This window comes from Planococcus citri, chromosome 1 (assembly GCF_950023065.1).
Source record: "Planococcus citri chromosome 1, ihPlaCitr1.1, whole genome shotgun sequence".
Taxonomy (NCBI): domain Eukaryota; kingdom Metazoa; phylum Arthropoda; class Insecta; order Hemiptera; family Pseudococcidae; genus Planococcus; species Planococcus citri.
Window position 1 is genome coordinate 84,592,590 of NC_088677.1, and position 16,381 is coordinate 84,608,970.

The 16,381-nt window shown below is 37.4% G+C and overlaps 3 protein-coding genes across 3 annotated transcripts; 2 read left to right on the forward strand and 1 right to left on the reverse strand.

Annotated features, from left to right (window-relative positions):
* Positions 1 to 3,463: 3,463 nt before the first annotated feature.
* LOC135836982 (mucin-5AC-like) lies at positions 3,464 to 5,770 on the forward strand. Its single transcript, XM_065352078.1, has one exon. The coding sequence runs from the start codon at positions 3,464 to 3,466 to the stop codon at positions 5,768 to 5,770; it is 2,307 nt and encodes a 768-aa protein (XP_065208150.1).
* Positions 5,771 to 8,849: 3,079 nt separating this feature from the next.
* Positions 8,850 to 10,238, reverse strand: LOC135839014 (uncharacterized). The gene is made up of 2 exons (XM_065354862.1): positions 10,010 to 10,238; positions 8,850 to 9,353 (listed from the first exon to the last, which is right to left on the reverse strand). Exons 1-2 carry the CDS (start codon positions 10,061 to 10,063, stop codon positions 8,946 to 8,948), a joined length of 462 nt encoding a protein of 153 aa, XP_065210934.1. The 5' UTR covers positions 10,064 to 10,238; the 3' UTR covers positions 8,850 to 8,945.
* Positions 10,239 to 14,077: 3,839 nt separating this feature from the next.
* On the forward strand, positions 14,078 to 15,472 carry LOC135842881 (uncharacterized). Its single transcript, XM_065360557.1, has 2 exons — positions 14,078 to 14,310; positions 14,967 to 15,472. Exons 1-2 carry the CDS (start codon positions 14,257 to 14,259, stop codon positions 15,372 to 15,374), a joined length of 462 nt encoding a protein of 153 aa, XP_065216629.1. The 5' UTR covers positions 14,078 to 14,256; the 3' UTR covers positions 15,375 to 15,472.
* Positions 15,473 to 16,381: the final 909 nt, after the last annotated feature.

The window sequence follows — 16,381 nt, forward strand, 5'->3', positions numbered from 1 at the left end:
AATCAAATTTTTTGTCAAGCATATTAAAACCATCTTTTCTGAACGTTTAAAATTATTCAACATTTTGGTTTCCAACTCTGCCTTCCAAAAGTTTTGTTCGAACCACAGCTGGCTAATTAGCATGAAAAATACTAGGAAGGGGAGAGAAATCTGGAGTACCTAAGATGATTTTTTGGGATTTTTGAAAAAAGATATCACGTGACCGCCCACCGAATCAAAATGGGTGAGAATTTTGACGAAAAATCAATAATCTCTATCAAGACATTTTGAAAATCTCGTAGGTAAAATTGAGTCAACTTATTGTCTTATTCCTTCTTGGATGATTTCCAAAAAGAAACCAAAATCAAAGCTGTAATTTTTCAAAAGTTCTCAAAAAAATTTCGAAAACAGAATTTTGGATTTTCTCCCTAAAAATTTAATCAGTTTTGAGTTTTATGTAGGTATCGCATGAGATAATTTTCGAAAATATTGATAAATCGTAACTTAATTTTGGGCTCAAAATTCTTCAAAAATGCGTGAAAAAAGTGTCGATGGAAATTGTCGATTCATTGCCAAAATTTCAACCCATTTTGATGGTTCGCATTACATTTCCTTAAAAAAAAAATCATCACCATGATCTTATTCTCAGTTTCGAATTCTCCATCGAAAATAACTCGAAAAACATTTTCGTCCAAGTATTCGAATTCCTCGAGGAATTTTAACCAATCTTCTTTCAAAAAATCCCAAAAATCAAGACACAATTTCGAGATCAAAACTCTTCAAAAATGCTTGAAAATCTTTTCGTCGAAACACATATGTAATTATTTGGATTTCTTACAAAATTTCAACCTTTTAAAATTAAAAAATAGTAACGGAGGCTTTAATTTTATCATTTTTGCAGCCGTAATTTCAATAAAAAACGATTAAATTCAAACACCAACTGGGAAAAAAAAAAACACATGAAAAGTGCAAACTGAACGTTCAAAAACGAAAATCGACACATTTAGTTTCAGTTTTGACGTTCTGATTTTTCACAAAAACTTATAAATTGAAACTGAAACTAGAAACTGGAAAAATTGAAAACTGAAAACTGTGGAAATTGAAGAAACATAATCAAATCAATACCTACAGGGTTCGCCCCGGTCCGAGAAAGTGCAAAATAACGAACAAATATGCGAAATTTCATTCAAAAATGCCAAAAAGCACAATAGGTATTTTGACGTTGAAACTTCCTACATTGAAAATGATTTTTTTGTACCTATACCTCAAAAAATTGTAAATTTTCTAAAACCTTGCCCAAATCGGAAATGTTGTTTTTTTTGTTTGAATTTGATATTGAAAAATCAAAAGACAGAAAAAAAAACACGAAAAATATAAAATGAAAAAATTGCGAATTTTGGATTTTGGATTACGGTACCACTTACCAACAACCTTGCAACAGAACAATTCAATTTTTTTGTCAAGTAATAAAAACATCGTTTTTGAACATTTTGAAATGAAGTAGGTATTCAAAATTTTTCTTTCCAAACTCTCCCTTTCAAAATTCGTTCGACCCATCCGGCTAATTAGCATGAAAAATGCTCAAGATGGAGGGCGGCGGGAGGGGAGTCTGAGGTAAAAAGTTGGGAAAATTAAAAAAATACCAATTTTGCCGAATAAAAAAGATAAGTAGCTAAGTTTTTTAATGTGAAATAAAAGATGAGACGACAATGTTGCCAATTAATGATAGGTATAATATGTACTTTCGTACGATAAAACGAATTACATTTGAAACACATCGAAAATGATCAAATTCTATTGCTTTCTAACGTCTTTTGTGATTGATGTGCTGATAAAAAAAAGTCTGTGTTAAGTAATCGTAGGGTTTTGTAAAATTTATTTGTATAGGTATGACATGTTTTTACACTCAGAATGATGTCAGGTGGATCATAGGTTGTGGTGGGAGAAAAAACTGGAAAAAATTCAAAAACTACCATAAAACAAAAAATTCAGAAAATTTTTTCATTTTGAGGTTTTGAAGTTTTTGACTTTTGGAATTTCCCAGAAATTTTCCAGAAGGAAAATTTCTGATTTCTTTGAAGATATGAGAGCCGACGATACACAACTTAATTGTAACTAATAACCTCATATCCACTTATGTGTGCTGGATATCCTATTATGCACTCTCCTGGTTCTAATGGATGTAGTCGTGTGCATATAATTAATATCTCTCGCGATTCGTATGATAGCTCAGTGCAATAATCTTAGGGTCGTATGAATCACGGACGAGGAATTATTCCTAATTCCCACCGGAATATTTAAATTTATTTATATTTGTCGTGGGGACACGACACAATACTTTGTGTATTGTACGAATCTGTACAGTCTCGGACGCCAAAATGCCATATTTACTCATACCGTAGAAATACTTACTTTATTCGTGGAAATACTTACTTTTGTCGTAGATGGAATGATTTACCAAGAACATTAATTCGACGATTCGACAATCTTCGATAAATAAGAAAAGAACTCGTGAAATAACTTATATATTATAATTATGCCAAGAATAATTGTGAACATTTTGATACAAAATTGTCCTTTTTGATTTGTGTACTTGTTTACAAGTATTTTACCAGATAAAAAAAGTAAAATGTTGTTGTGCGTTTAGATCGCGTAATTACGAGGTAATTACGCCTCCGTTATCAGATACAGTTGGCTATGTTTTGTTTAGACATAAGTTGATATTTTACTGATCGAATTTGTATCTTTTGAAATCAGTCGTTAGTATTTATCCGTTAGCTTTGAATCATCTTTCGTTTTCGTTCCTCGATTTTATTACTCGATATTAAAATTGAATAAATGTCAGAAAATGAAATCGGCGTTTATTTAATCCTACATTATGGTGACCCTAGGACGTGATATGAATTCAGCAATATCCCAACTGGGATAATCTTTTCGTTTGTTTGCTTCGGTAATATCTACATGTTGGGTAATCCTTTCGTTTGCATTCCTTCCGTAATATCCACATGTCAGGTAATCTTTTAGTTCGTTTCGCAATCATACAGTTCGTTCTCGGTAATATCTTCATCAGAAGATACACATTTATCCAGTAATATCTACATACCGTGGATACTCATCATTCGTTTCGTATTCGTTACCTCGCAATTATCGTTCGTTTCGTTCGTTAATCACATCCGTTCGTAATATCAACAATCCGTGGGTACTCCAGAAAATCGCATCCAATCGCTAATATCCACGTACCGTGGGTACACTTCAGTAACGCATCCGATCGCTAATATCCACGTACCGTGGGTACACTTCAGTAACGCTATTTTCCAACATCATGGCGAATAGACGCACCATCGAGCAGCTTCGTAAGCTGCAAAACCTCGTAATGATCAGCTTTGACAACACGCGTAAGTGGTTAGAAAACCCAGAAACCCAGAAAACGACTCACGAACTCCGCCATCGCATTCGATACCTACGTCAGCAGTACCTGAGCATTATGGAGAAAATCGAAACCAACGAGGACCGAATCGAAGTCGAAGGTACGTTTCAGTGCATTATTACAAAAGCTGAATCTGTACTCAGACAGCTAGAATCGAACACGCGATCCGTTCCTACGCATAGTCCAGTACAACGTTCGAGCACGTTTGTATCACCACCAATCGTATCGTTAGTACCTTCGTTCTTCGCGGACCAGTCTCTGGCACATCCTCCAGCTGCATCGTCATCGTTAGAGTCTCCGGCACCTCCGCCGGCCGCATCGTCATCGTTAGAGTCTCTGGCACCTCCGCCGGCCGCATCGTCATCGTTAGCAGCTCCGTTAGTCATATGTTCACCTCCGAATCCATCCAAACGCTTCGATAAATCGCTACCTACGAGTGTATCGCCAGTAACCGCTACTCCAGCAGCACAGAACTCCGTATCCGCGTCAGTAACGACATCCGAATCGCCTCATGAGTCGTGCGTCATGAATTCTGACGCATCTGTGAGCTCATCTACTCCTCTAGAATCGAAATCAAGCAGTATCGTATCTCAGGCAGTCACTCTCGCATCTCTGTCAGTGAGTCAACCAGAATCGCATCCATCGTGCGTTATGTCGTGTATACCGCGCACTTCCGGTCATCAGAGTTCAGTTGAAAGCTCCAACGACTCGCATACAGCAACGTTGGCTTCGGCGGCGGTAACAGATACGCATTCCGCACTTCCAATGCAACGTAGCATCGTGAACACCGCGTCAGTCAACGCTTCATCGAACATAACAGCTCATAGAGATGAGAATGCACCGCATCCACCTTCCATGGCGGCGTCCAACGCGTTTGCCGCGCCTCTCCGCGTACCAGTCATCCCAGTAAGCAGTGTGGTAGTTCCCACATGCACCAGCACCGTTTCCAGCATCTGTACTTCGCTTCCAACGCTCGAATCCGCGTCAGCAGCACTGCCAGAAACATCTGTTTCTGCCGCAGCAACCGAAACCCTATCCGTACCTCCAATACCAGTTCGTAGTGCGAATGACGCGGCACATGACGCGTCATCGATCGTTATAAGTTGTTGCAACGATCCACCAACCAGTACAACAGTTTCAGCATCCACCGCTACCGTTTCTATCTCCAGTTCCGCGTTCTCAACGCTCTCATTCTTGCCAGTTTCAACGCAAGCGATGTCCGCTTCAGTGGTGTCATTCAAAGCGCACCACGTACCACGTAGCGTCGTCTCCGCAATACTTACGCATTCATACACACCGGTAGTCGCATCCAACACGTCATCTGTACCAGTCTCCGCGCGCAACGCGCCAACCACCGCTCCCAATGCGCCAGCTACCGCAAACTGCGCGCCAGTTTTGACGCTTCATGCGCCACCAGTTACCGAACTTGCAGTTCGAGTTTTGACGCCTCCTGCACCAGTTCCAGTTGCGTCAGTCACCTCGCATCCTACGCTACCTGTACTAGAATCCGCATTCGTCAGTGATGTTCCTAACATCATCAGTACCTCGCCTCCGGCACCAGTACCTGCGCTCACATCGGTGTTAGCAGTACAACAAGAGCCACCTAAGCCAACAGCGGCCCTAGTAACGATTTTCGCACCTAGAACACTAGTCAGCTGCGCAAATACCGCGCCAGTTGACCACGTATCGAACGTAATAGTTTCTAGCAACGAGCTAGCACTGCATTCGCCTACCCCAGCAACAGCTGTTGCGTTTCCTGCTCCTTCACGCACCTGTATCAGCTCAGCAAACTGGTCCGTAGTCTCCACAGTCGCAACCACCGCTTCTAGTACCATATCCGTACCAGTACCGCCTCTGCAGGCAGCGCCAGCTCCCCTAGCAGCATCTGCATCACACAACGCGTCTTGTAGCATCGATTCAACCGCATCTGCGCAATCACACGCGCTTCCTGCTCCAGTAATCGTATTTGCATCCGTGGATTCGCTATCTGCATCAGTATTCACACCAGAAATCGCGCTATCCGCACCTGTGTCAGTGAGACCGGGCCCAGTAGCAGCGGCGCCGGCCTCTGCATTCGTTCTACAGCAAGCTGCGCCATTCTCCGCTCAAGTGAGCGTCAATGCGCCATTTGTCGCATTAGTACCAGTGTCAGCCACACAAACGGTCGCGCAATTCGTACCAGCAGTTGCTCTTGAGAGCGCTGCATCCATCAGCAACGCATCTAGAAATCAGATCGCATCGTATCCGTTCGCAGCGGCGGTGGCAGTGGCATCTGCTGCGCCTCCCAACTCACCGTTCATCTTACACGCGTATAAGCAGTCCCAGTTGCACTGCACTACGTTGCCCGCACTACAGTCCGCCTAGATCGTCTGTAATTCAGCTCCAGAGAGCACCAAATCGAATAAACACGCATTCGACCACCAGACAACGATAAATACGCCCTCAGTGGCGGCGGCACTCGCTACTACGTCTTCTCAGTATGTTTCAACGCATCCGATCGCATCTATACTTCCTCACACGCAGTGTAGATCCACCTTACCCGTGTCTATGAAATCGTCAGCTTCAGCCTTCTTGGCTGCGTTCATTCCACTCGCAGTATTGCTACTCACGGCGTTTTCCGCAGGTTCGGTACCTGTCTCATCATTAGATCAGGCCTCCGAGAGCCTAACCATACCTTTGCACCTCTTCGATACAGTAGTTGACTCATCTGATTCAGCCACCTCGACTACACTCAATCAACTCGTCGCTCCGATCTTTATAGCGTATTTACCCAGCACAGTACGTGCTTCGATCCTCAATTCGGCCACAGAAGGCCTCAACTCGCAGTTTGGGTCCACAGAAGACCCACACATCGATTTTTACGCTCATCACGTGAATCAGGCTGATATTGTCGCCTGTACCCTCGATTCATTCTTCGCACCAGAGACTTATTCGTCACTCAAGTCTCTGAGATCCAGTTTGAGTTTCGAGAAGCCTGAAACAAGAGTAGGGCTCATTCAGCACGTCGCAATTGCTTCAGGGGCTCAGTTAGCCCACTTACCTTGCCAAGTACAGGGGTCATTGACCTCTACACACGTTCGCTCAAACTACGCCAAACCATTCCAGCCAGGAGAGAAATGGCGGCGACCTTTCTCTCATCACAGCGACCTTCTCGTCTCGGCAGGATTTTCTCCGACGCCTTCAGCGCCGCGGCGGCGGGATGTTTACAAGTATTTTACCAGATAAAAAAAGTAAAATGTTGTTGTGCGTTTAGATCGCGTAATTACGAGGTAATTACGCCTCCGTTATCAGATACAGTTGGCTATGTTTTGTTTAGACATAAGTTGATATTTTACTGATCGAATTTGTATCTTTTGAAATCAGTCGTTAGTATTTATCCGTTAGCTTTGAATCATCTTTCGTTTTCGTTCCTCGATTTTATTACTCGATATTAAAATTGAATAAATGTCAGAAAATGAAATCGGCGTTTATTTAATCCTACAGTACTTATCAGAATAACTTATCAGAATAAAGGGATTTTTTATTGGGAAAGGGAGAACTTATCAGAATAAAACTTATCAGAATAACTGATCAAAATAAAGGGATTTTTTATTGGGAAAGGGAGAACTTATCAGAATAAAACTTATCAGAATAAACTTATCAAAATAACTTATCAGAATAAAGGAAATTTGGGGAAAAAAGGAAAAGAAAAGCCCTAAAGTGCCTACCTCTGTACTAGATTGTCAGAAATCGATCCGAGACAGACGAGAATCGAAAACTTATCCTTAATGGAAACAGTGTTAAGGACAAAAATCGTCTATGGCGACGAAAATGCCCGAGTCGTGGATGTCTGATCCATTTAGTATCGTAGGTTTCGTATGACCAAATTGCCTACTTAACTTGAACACAAACTGTACTAGATCTAATTTTATCTCTTGGATTGAGCTGCAGATCAATCCAAGTAGATACGATGACGACATCGGAAGTTGTAGTACTTACCAACTAACAACTTGCAATGAAAATGATTACAAGTTCTTGAAGAACGACTCATTGATAGCTAACCGAAGCTATGGCGCTTGTGTGCCGGTTAGCGGATATCATTCCTAGCTATGGCGCTAATAGAACGAATATCAATGATTTCATCTCGGATCGGCGTATTTATAACCTTCGGTAGTCGAAAATCGTGCAGTAGCTGGGTGGGGTAAGTGGCGCACGCGCATATCGCGTCTAGTGGCGCTAACGTAGGTGACTGGCGCTCGTATTACGTCATATTCGCGCATATTCGGCGAAAATCGTAAAAAACTTGTTTGTTATTGGTTGATATATCGGAAGTGGAGGTAAATTCAGTGCCACCACCGGAAGTACGAAGTTATAATCGTGTATAATCGTCGATATTCGATAATCTCGCGATCATGATTGGTTATAGGCGCCACCACCACTAAGTAGGTTGGGAAAAATGTCGCATTTGGTCAATGACGTCATAAATGGTCATTAAAATGGTCGAATATTCGTCGCTAAGGGGACAGAAAAATATTCATTCGCCTAAAAGATCGGAGAAAATCTGTTCTATACAGAGATAGAATAATTATCTCCCACGTAGGCAGACAGAATTACGACGAAATAAATTTCTCCCAGTATATAGGCGATGGAAAAATATAAAATTAGGCTTCTCCCAGCTTAGGTGACAGAAGAAAATCATTTTCTCCCACTAAAGTGGGAGAGAAAGCTGTAATTTTATCCCACTACAAGGTATTTGGCATTGAGATATTTGAAAATATTGGCAAATTGAAATGTCCGGATGGAAATTTATTGACGTGAAGTGCAGTGAACTTGAATGTATAAATGAAACGTAGGTACTCGTGTTCGTCAAATCGCTATAATTATCGGATCTGTCTCGACAGAAGAGCAAATTTATCTACGTTTTTCTTAATTTTATTAATCTAGTCTGACTGGATTAGATATTTAAGATACCTACCGATTTTCAAAATAGGTATTCGTAGTTAGAGAATCGAGTAAAAGAATTTTTAAGGTGATAAAAATGATGATTGAAAACGAACCTTGAAGAGAAAAAAATACCTACTTTCGTCAAATCAGTAAACATTTTTATTGCAAAGAAATTTGGTGCTCAGCTATTATGCACTTGAACCTTCAATGTTATAAAAAGTTGAAAAAACTCAATTTCAGTGTCTCATCGATTGAAATAAAGAGGAAGACACTTCAAATTGGTGAACTGGCTAAATTCAATCGCAGTAGAATAAACACCTCCCCTCCCCACCATTGTACTCAAGTATTTTGACTCAATCGTAAGAATTAAACGATTAATTTTTAAAAAATTCGCGTTCGCATTTAATTGTTATTTTTAAATATCACCTCAATTTTTTTTTCAAGTTTCGGAAACTGAATTACCTAGTGACATCTTATTAAATGAGCGGATGTTTTTTTTTTGAAAAAATTTCTGTAGATATATGATGACGATATGTATTTTATTCAAATGCATGAATATCACTGAAACGAGATGGTTTTGACTTTGAGGATGAACATGATTGAACATCCTATGAAATTACGAATTACCACCGAATTGTTGCTCTTCTTCCTCTTCTTTTTTCTTTTTCTCTTCTTTCTTCTTCTTCTCCTCTGCTTCCTTTTTCTTTTTTTCTCCATCCTTTTTCTTCTTTTCTTCCTCCTTTTTCTTCTTTTCTTCTTGTTCCTTTTTTTTCTTTTCCTTTCCCTTATTACCGGATGAACCACCGCCAGATCCATGAGTCCCAGCAGCCATAGCCATTGCAGGTACATGTCCTCCTGTGGAAGCAGTAGGTGAAGGCGAACTAGGACTTTTCACTCCTCCTCCACCACTCGAAGTATGTGAACCGCCGCCGTGCGAGCTACCATGGCCACCACCACCGCCACCTCCACGGCCGCCACCACCACCGCCACCTCCATGACCACCTCTCAATTCAGCTTCATTAATCTAAAAAATAGGTCAACAGTTGAAAATTGTTGACATTGTTGAAGTTGAATTTTTTCTTTTTAATTACTTAATACCTACGTTCAAAAGACACTGTGAGTGGTAAGCCTCACCCCCTACCCCAACACAATCATGATCCGTTCAACAGGTTATTTCGGAAATTAAGTTATTTTTCTGACCATGTACTTGTACATACTTGTACTTGTATGTACCTACTTACCTTAAATGTTGAATTACCCATGCCCTTTATATTTTTTAAAAACTAATTTTAAGACAAAAATGAACCCAGTAATGCCTACGATTTTCCATCCACAAGAACCAAAAATGAGTGAAAATATTTTTAAAATGTAATTTTATACATAAAGAAATCACACATTTTATGTTTTGCTCTTTTTAGTGCTAAGTTTTTGAAATTTGAAATAAGTAAGTACGTAACAAATATTAATTTTCAAAGGATATTCCAACTTGTTTGAACTACATAGTATAGGTAGATTAGGTACCTACTTATTTGCTTTTAAATAGAAAAAAAAAAATCATCAGATTCGGAAAGTACAAAATACGAATTTATGTGCCTACTCTCATAGAGTACCTAGGTACCTACCTACCTAATGTTTCTCATATTTTACTACATATTTTTGTAATGAACAAAAAAAACTTACCAACATAATAAATGGAATCATAATCACAGGCAGTATCATGAACCACGAAATCATCTTGGTAGATTTTAAAAATCGTCAACTGCACTTGTGAAAATCCTGCAGGTTGTATTAAACGATACTATGTCCAAATTTCTACCACGTCAGTGCAGATGTGATTTTTGAATTAAAGCGTGCTTAGCCAAACAATTACGACCCACGATGTGAAAGCTCTGACGTTAAAATTCATTATGTACTTACCTATCTGCATAGGTAATGAACGATACAGTCAAATTCATCATCTGTGTAAATACATACATAATACACACTCATGCATTTGCAAATTGTACCAATGTGTAAGCATTATAGTTAATCAAAATGTGGTTCCGATTATGACAAATTTTGTTTGTATAAATTGTTTTGGCCTTACGTTATGGACTGAAAGACCGAGCCAACATGAATGATAGATTCCTATAGTCAATAATTATGACGACATTGTGTTTCATTCAATGAATCAAGGATAACATCAGGCGACGCGCTAGTGTTGCCCCCCCCCCCCCGCCCTCACACGGTTTTCGAACCGTAGGTGGCGGCAAGGCAACACCGCGGAGTAATATTCTCAAACTATTTTGGACAGTTTTGGACACCACGCGAATGCAATTTTCTCGAAAAATATGAACTTATTTAAAAAAGTAAGAAGATCAATGTTTTTATTTTTTAAAAACCTTTCAGAAAATATATATAACAATTGTTATACGACAAACATTTGCAAAGTGTCAAGCATCATTTTGGCAGTGTCAAGCAGCATTTTCGCTGTTTTCTTACTAATTTTCTTCCTACACACTCAACTCAATGCCGAGAGATTGGTCGAACCAAATTTTATGAAATTTGAAATGTAGACTCGCATTCATCATCTGTTATACAGTAGGGTAAAAGCAGGTAATATGGGGTTGCTAGTAATACGGGGTACCCGCTTTTTTCGTATTCTGTGGGTGCTATCCAACTGGAAAAAATTTAAGGAGTGTTTTTAAATGATTCTAAGATGATCTGATCAGACCCGGAGGCGATTGGTCACGTGTACTCTTTTTTATTCGTCGGTGGTGACTTTTTCATGCAACCCCAAAACAGATACGTCAAGTTTTTTGAACGTTTTCGCGAAAAATACATATTTTTTTGAAATTTCAAGTAGAGTGTCGGAAAGAGCCATGATTTTACTATCTATTTCATACTTTACTTTTTTAGTGAGTCGTTTTTCTGAATTGAAAAAAAAATAGAACATTTTTGGTGTTAAAATTTTCACATGCTGGTAATATGGGGTACCTTGTTTTTTTGCAGATTTTTGACATATTCTGAACCAAAACACTAACAAATGTAAAAATTATGAATAAAAATAATTTTTCCTGATTGTTTTATTCGTTTATTTTCATTTTTACAAATACTTCATGTGATCTGCCATTTTTTGGTGAATTTTCAACAATTTTTTCGAAAAATCAAAAAATTATGAAAAAAATCATGGGAAACCATAGTTTGTGCGTGAAATAAATGTAAAAACTGGAAAACATTTTTGTTTGGCTTTTCAGAGGTCATTTCATTGTAGTTTTTATTGGTACCCCATATTACCTGCACTTTTTCAAAAATGTCGATTTTGAACTTTTTTTTTCAAAAAAAAATTAAAAATAGTAAAAATGATTTTTAGTGGCCACAATTTTTATTACAGATGGGTAAATGTTTGAATTTTCGAATGTCGCAAAAATTTTCGTTTTTCATCAATTTCTCTCCATTCAGGAAGAGTTTGAACTTATGTACCCCATATTACCTGCACTTACCCTATAACAAAAAAATTGTCAAAATATTGAAAATTCAACCTTCACTCCGTCATTTGGCCCACTATAAATGTTAAAAATGTGTTGAAAATATCAAAAGGAGCTAGCTCTCTATCTTCAAAGCATATAAATATTTAAAATTTCAGCTTTTTCTGATTTGTAGTTTTTGCTGTAGCCTTGTCTAAAGATTCAATTTTTCATGTATTGAATCATGAAATCAGTGTTGTCTCATATTGAACCAAAAAACATTGAACTGCTTTTTTTTTTGAAGAAAGGTATTTACTGAAATGTTTTCTGTTAATTTTTAAGGTCATGAATATCCCTCAAGTGGGTGGGCGGGGGTAAGAATTCTTTTAAAAGATTTTTTTGGGGATATCATAATTTTTTTTTTTGTATTCATGAGATAATGCAGACTTATGGTTACCAAAAATGAAATTGTAAACCTATTGTAACATATATTTTTGATACCTATGTGTAAACTAACGACTCGATTTTTTTTTTTTTGTATAAAAATAGAGAAGATGAAAAATCGATGTGAAATTCGTGCGGTAGTTTTAACAGGTCGCTGTGTGCTGTGTGCTATGCTATGTACCTGAGAGACTGAGAGAGAGACTATGAGATCGTCGCCGTCATCATCATCAAAATACCTCCGTCTAATTTTTTTAAAATTTATTTCTGTTCAATTTTTTTATTAAATTAGGGGTGATAATGATGAATTTTTACTATTTTTACATTTTCTAATACAAAAATAATAAAAAAATTCTTCATCCGGAAGAAATCCGGTATTCGTAATAAATTATATTGCTAGGCATTTTATTACGAATACCGGATTTCTTCCGGATGAAGAATTTTTTTATTATTTTTGTATTAGAAAATGTAAAAATAGTAAAAATTCATCATTATCACCCCTAATTTAATAAAAAAATTGAACAGAAATAAATTTTAAAAAAATTAGACGGAGGTATTTTGATGATGATGACGGCGACGATCTCATAGTCTCTCTCTCAGTCTCTCAGGTACATACATAGCATAGCACACAGCACACAGCGACCTGTTAAAACTACCGCACGAATTTCACATCGATTTTTCATCTTCTCTATTTTTATACAAAAAAAAAAATCGAGTCGTTAGTTTACACATAGGTATCAAAAATATATGTTACAATAGGTTTACAATTTCATTTTTGGTAACCATAAGTCTGCATTATCTCATGAATACGAAAAAAAAATTTATGATATCCCCAAAAAAATCTTTTAAAAGAATTCTTACCCCCGCCCACCCACTTGAGGGATATTCATGACCTTAAAAATTAACAGAAAACATTTCAGTAAATACCTTTCTTCAAAAAAAAAAGCAGTTCAATGTTTTTTGGTTCAATATGAGACAACACTGATTTCATGATTCAATACATGAAAAATTGAATCTTTAGACAAGGCTACAGCAAAAACTACAAATCAGAAAAAGCTGAAATTTTAAATATTTATATGCTTTGAAGATAGAGAGCTAGCTCCTTTTGATATTTTCAACACATTTTTAACATTTATAGTGGGCCAAATGACGGAGTGAAGGTTGAATTTTCAATATTTTGACAATTTTTTTGTTATACTGTATAACAGATGATGAATGCGAGTCTACATTTCAAATTTCATAAAATTTGGTTCGACCAATCTCTCGGCATTGAGTTGAGTGTGTAGGAAGAAAATTAGTAAGAAAACAGCGAAAATGCTGCTTGACACTGCCAAAATGATGCTTGACACTTTGCAAATGTTTGTCGTATAACAATTGTTATATATATTTTCTGAAAGGTTTTTAAAAAATAAAAACATTGATCTTCTTACTTTTTTAAATAAGTTCATATTTTTCGAGAAAATTGCATTCGCGTGGTGTCCAAAACTGTCCAAAATAGTTTGAGAATATTACTCCGCGGTGTTGCCTTGCCGCCACCTACGGTTCGAAAACCGTGTGAGGGCGGGGGGGGGCAACACTAGCGCGTCGCCTGATGTTATCCTTGATTCATTGAATGAAACACAATGTCGTCATAATTATTGACTATAGGAATCTATCATTCATGTTGGCTCGGTCTTTCAGTCCATAACGTAAGGCCAAAACAATTTATACAAACAAAATTTGTCATAATCGGAACCACATTTTGATTAACTATAATGCTTACACATTGGTACAATTTGCAAATGCATGAGTGTGTATTATGTATGTATTTACACAGATGATGAATTTGACTGTATCGTTCATTACCTATGCAGATAGGTAAGTACATAATGAATTTTAACGTCAGAGCTTTCACATCGTGGGTCGTAATTGTTTGGCTAAGCACGCTTTAATTCAAAAATCACATCTGCACTGACGTGGTAGAAATTTGGACATAGTATCGTTTAATACAACCTGCAGGATTTTCACAAGTGCAGTTGACGATTTTTAAAATCTACCAAGATGATTTCGTGGTTCATGATACTGCCTGTGATTATGATTCCATTTATTATGTTGGTAAGTTTTTTTTGTTCATTACAAAAATATGTAGTAAAATATGAGAAACATTAGGTAGGTAGGTACCTAGGTACTCTATGAGAGTAGGCACATAAATTCGTATTTTGTACTTTCCGAATCTGATGATTTTTTTTTTTCTATTTAAAAGCAAATAAGTAGGTACCTAATCTACCTATACTATGTAGTTCAAACAAGTTGGAATATCCTTTGAAAATTAATATTTGTTACGTACTTACTTATTTCAAATTTCAAAAACTTAGCACTAAAAAGAGCAAAACATAAAATGTGTGATTTCTTTATGTATAAAATTACATTTTAAAAATATTTTCACTCATTTTTGGTTCTTGTGGATGGAAAATCGTAGGCATTACTGGGTTCATTTTTGTCTTAAAATTAGTTTTTAAAAAATATAAAGGGCATGGGTAATTCAACATTTAAGGTAAGTAGGTACATACAAGTACAAGTATGTACAAGTACATGGTCAGAAAAATAACTTAATTTCCGAAATAACCTGTTGAACGGATCATGATTGTGTTGGGGTAGGGGGTGAGGCTTACCACTCACAGTGTCTTTTGAACGTAGGTATTAAGTAATTAAAAAGAAAAAATTCAACTTCAACAATGTCAACAATTTTCAACTGTTGACCTATTTTTTAGATTAATGAAGCTGAATTGAGAGGTGGTCATGGAGGTGGCGGTGGTGGTGGCGGCCGTGGAGGTGGCGGTGGTGGTGGCCATGGTAGCTCGCACGGCGGCGGTTCACATACTTCGAGTGGTGGAGGAGGAGTGAAAAGTCCTAGTTCGCCTTCACCTACTGCTTCCACAGGAGGACATGTACCTGCAATGGCTATGGCTGCTGGGACTCATGGATCTGGCGGTGGTTCATCCGGTAATAAGGGAAAGGAAAAGAAAAAAAAGGAACAAGAAGAAAAGAAGAAAAAGGAGGAAGAAAAGAAGAAAAAGGATGGAGAAAAAAAGAAAAAGGAAGCAGAGGAGAAGAAGAAGAAAGAAGAGAAAAAGAAAAAAGAAGAGGAAGAAGAGCAACAATTCGGTGGTAATTCGTAATTTCATAGGATGTTCAATCATGTTCATCCTCAAAGTCAAAACCATCTCGTTTCAGTGATATTCATGCATTTGAATAAAATACATATCGTCATCATATATCTACAGAAATTTTTTCAAAAAAAAAACATCCGCTCATTTAATAAGATGTCACTAGGTAATTCAGTTTCCGAAACTTGAAAAAAAAATTGAGGTGATATTTAAAAATAACAATTAAATGCGAACGCGAATTTTTTAAAAATTAATCGTTTAATTCTTACGATTGAGTCAAAATACTTGAGTACAATGGTATTTCATTTCACTGTTGACTGTGTAGGGTATAAGAGAAAAGAATTTTCATATCTGAGTGTTTGGAGGCTGAAGATTGATCATTGTTTGCTCTCTTCTTGGTCAAGTACTATGTCAAGTATAAATAGTCGTTCATCAATTGTATAAACATACTAGGGGGCTCCGCCCCCTGGCCGCTTCGCGGCCTCACCCCCGTACTCGTTCCTCGGGCTTCGCCCTCGGAACTCGCTCTTGCGCCCCCAAACCCCCCTTCCCTCTCTCTTTTCTCTCTCAGAACTCGTTTTTTTATCAAGGTTGACCCCAAGTCCCTTTCCTTACAACTTACTACGCAAAATGAATAATTAAAAAGACAAATAATCGGCTGAGAATTATAAGTTGGCTGTTTTGTTTACTATTTTGATGATTAAAAAAAATGCTTAGCAAGTTGGAAATATTCGGCCGAGAAATTTGAAGTTCAAAGTTAAAATTGTTCAAAATATTACTTTTTTGATATTTAATTTTTCATGCTTAAACTAATAAATTTTGAATTCAAAATGTTTTATAACATATTTACACATCATAAGGAACATTTTAAAACAAAAATGAGCGAAATCGGTCTCGTTTTCATAAATTTAGAAAAGGGGGCCCAAAAATTCGTTTTTGGGGCATATCTCGCCCCCTATGGTACCAAATCGGTTCAAATTTTGGAATTCGGTTTAAAATACAATTTGGAAGAAAGTGTA

Excerpts from the sequence above, each read along its gene's own strand:
- LOC135836982 (XM_065352078.1), top strand. The coding sequence starts at position 3,464 with ATGGAGAAAATCGAAACCAACGAGGACCGAATCGAAGTCGAAGGTACG.
- LOC135842881 (XM_065360557.1), top strand. The coding sequence starts at position 14,257 with ATGATTTCGTGGTTCATGATACTGCCTGTGATTATGATTCCATTTATT. Across the intron at positions 14,311-14,966 it reads TGATTCCATTTATTATGTTG|ATTAATGAAGCTGAATTGAG; the intron begins GTAAGTTTTTTT and ends CCTATTTTTTAG.
- LOC135839014 (XM_065354862.1), bottom strand. The coding sequence starts at position 10,063 with ATGATTTCGTGGTTCATGATACTGCCTGTGATTATGATTCCATTTATT. Across the intron at positions 9,354-10,009 it reads TGATTCCATTTATTATGTTG|ATTAATGAAGCTGAATTGAG; the intron begins GTAAGTTTTTTT and ends CCTATTTTTTAG.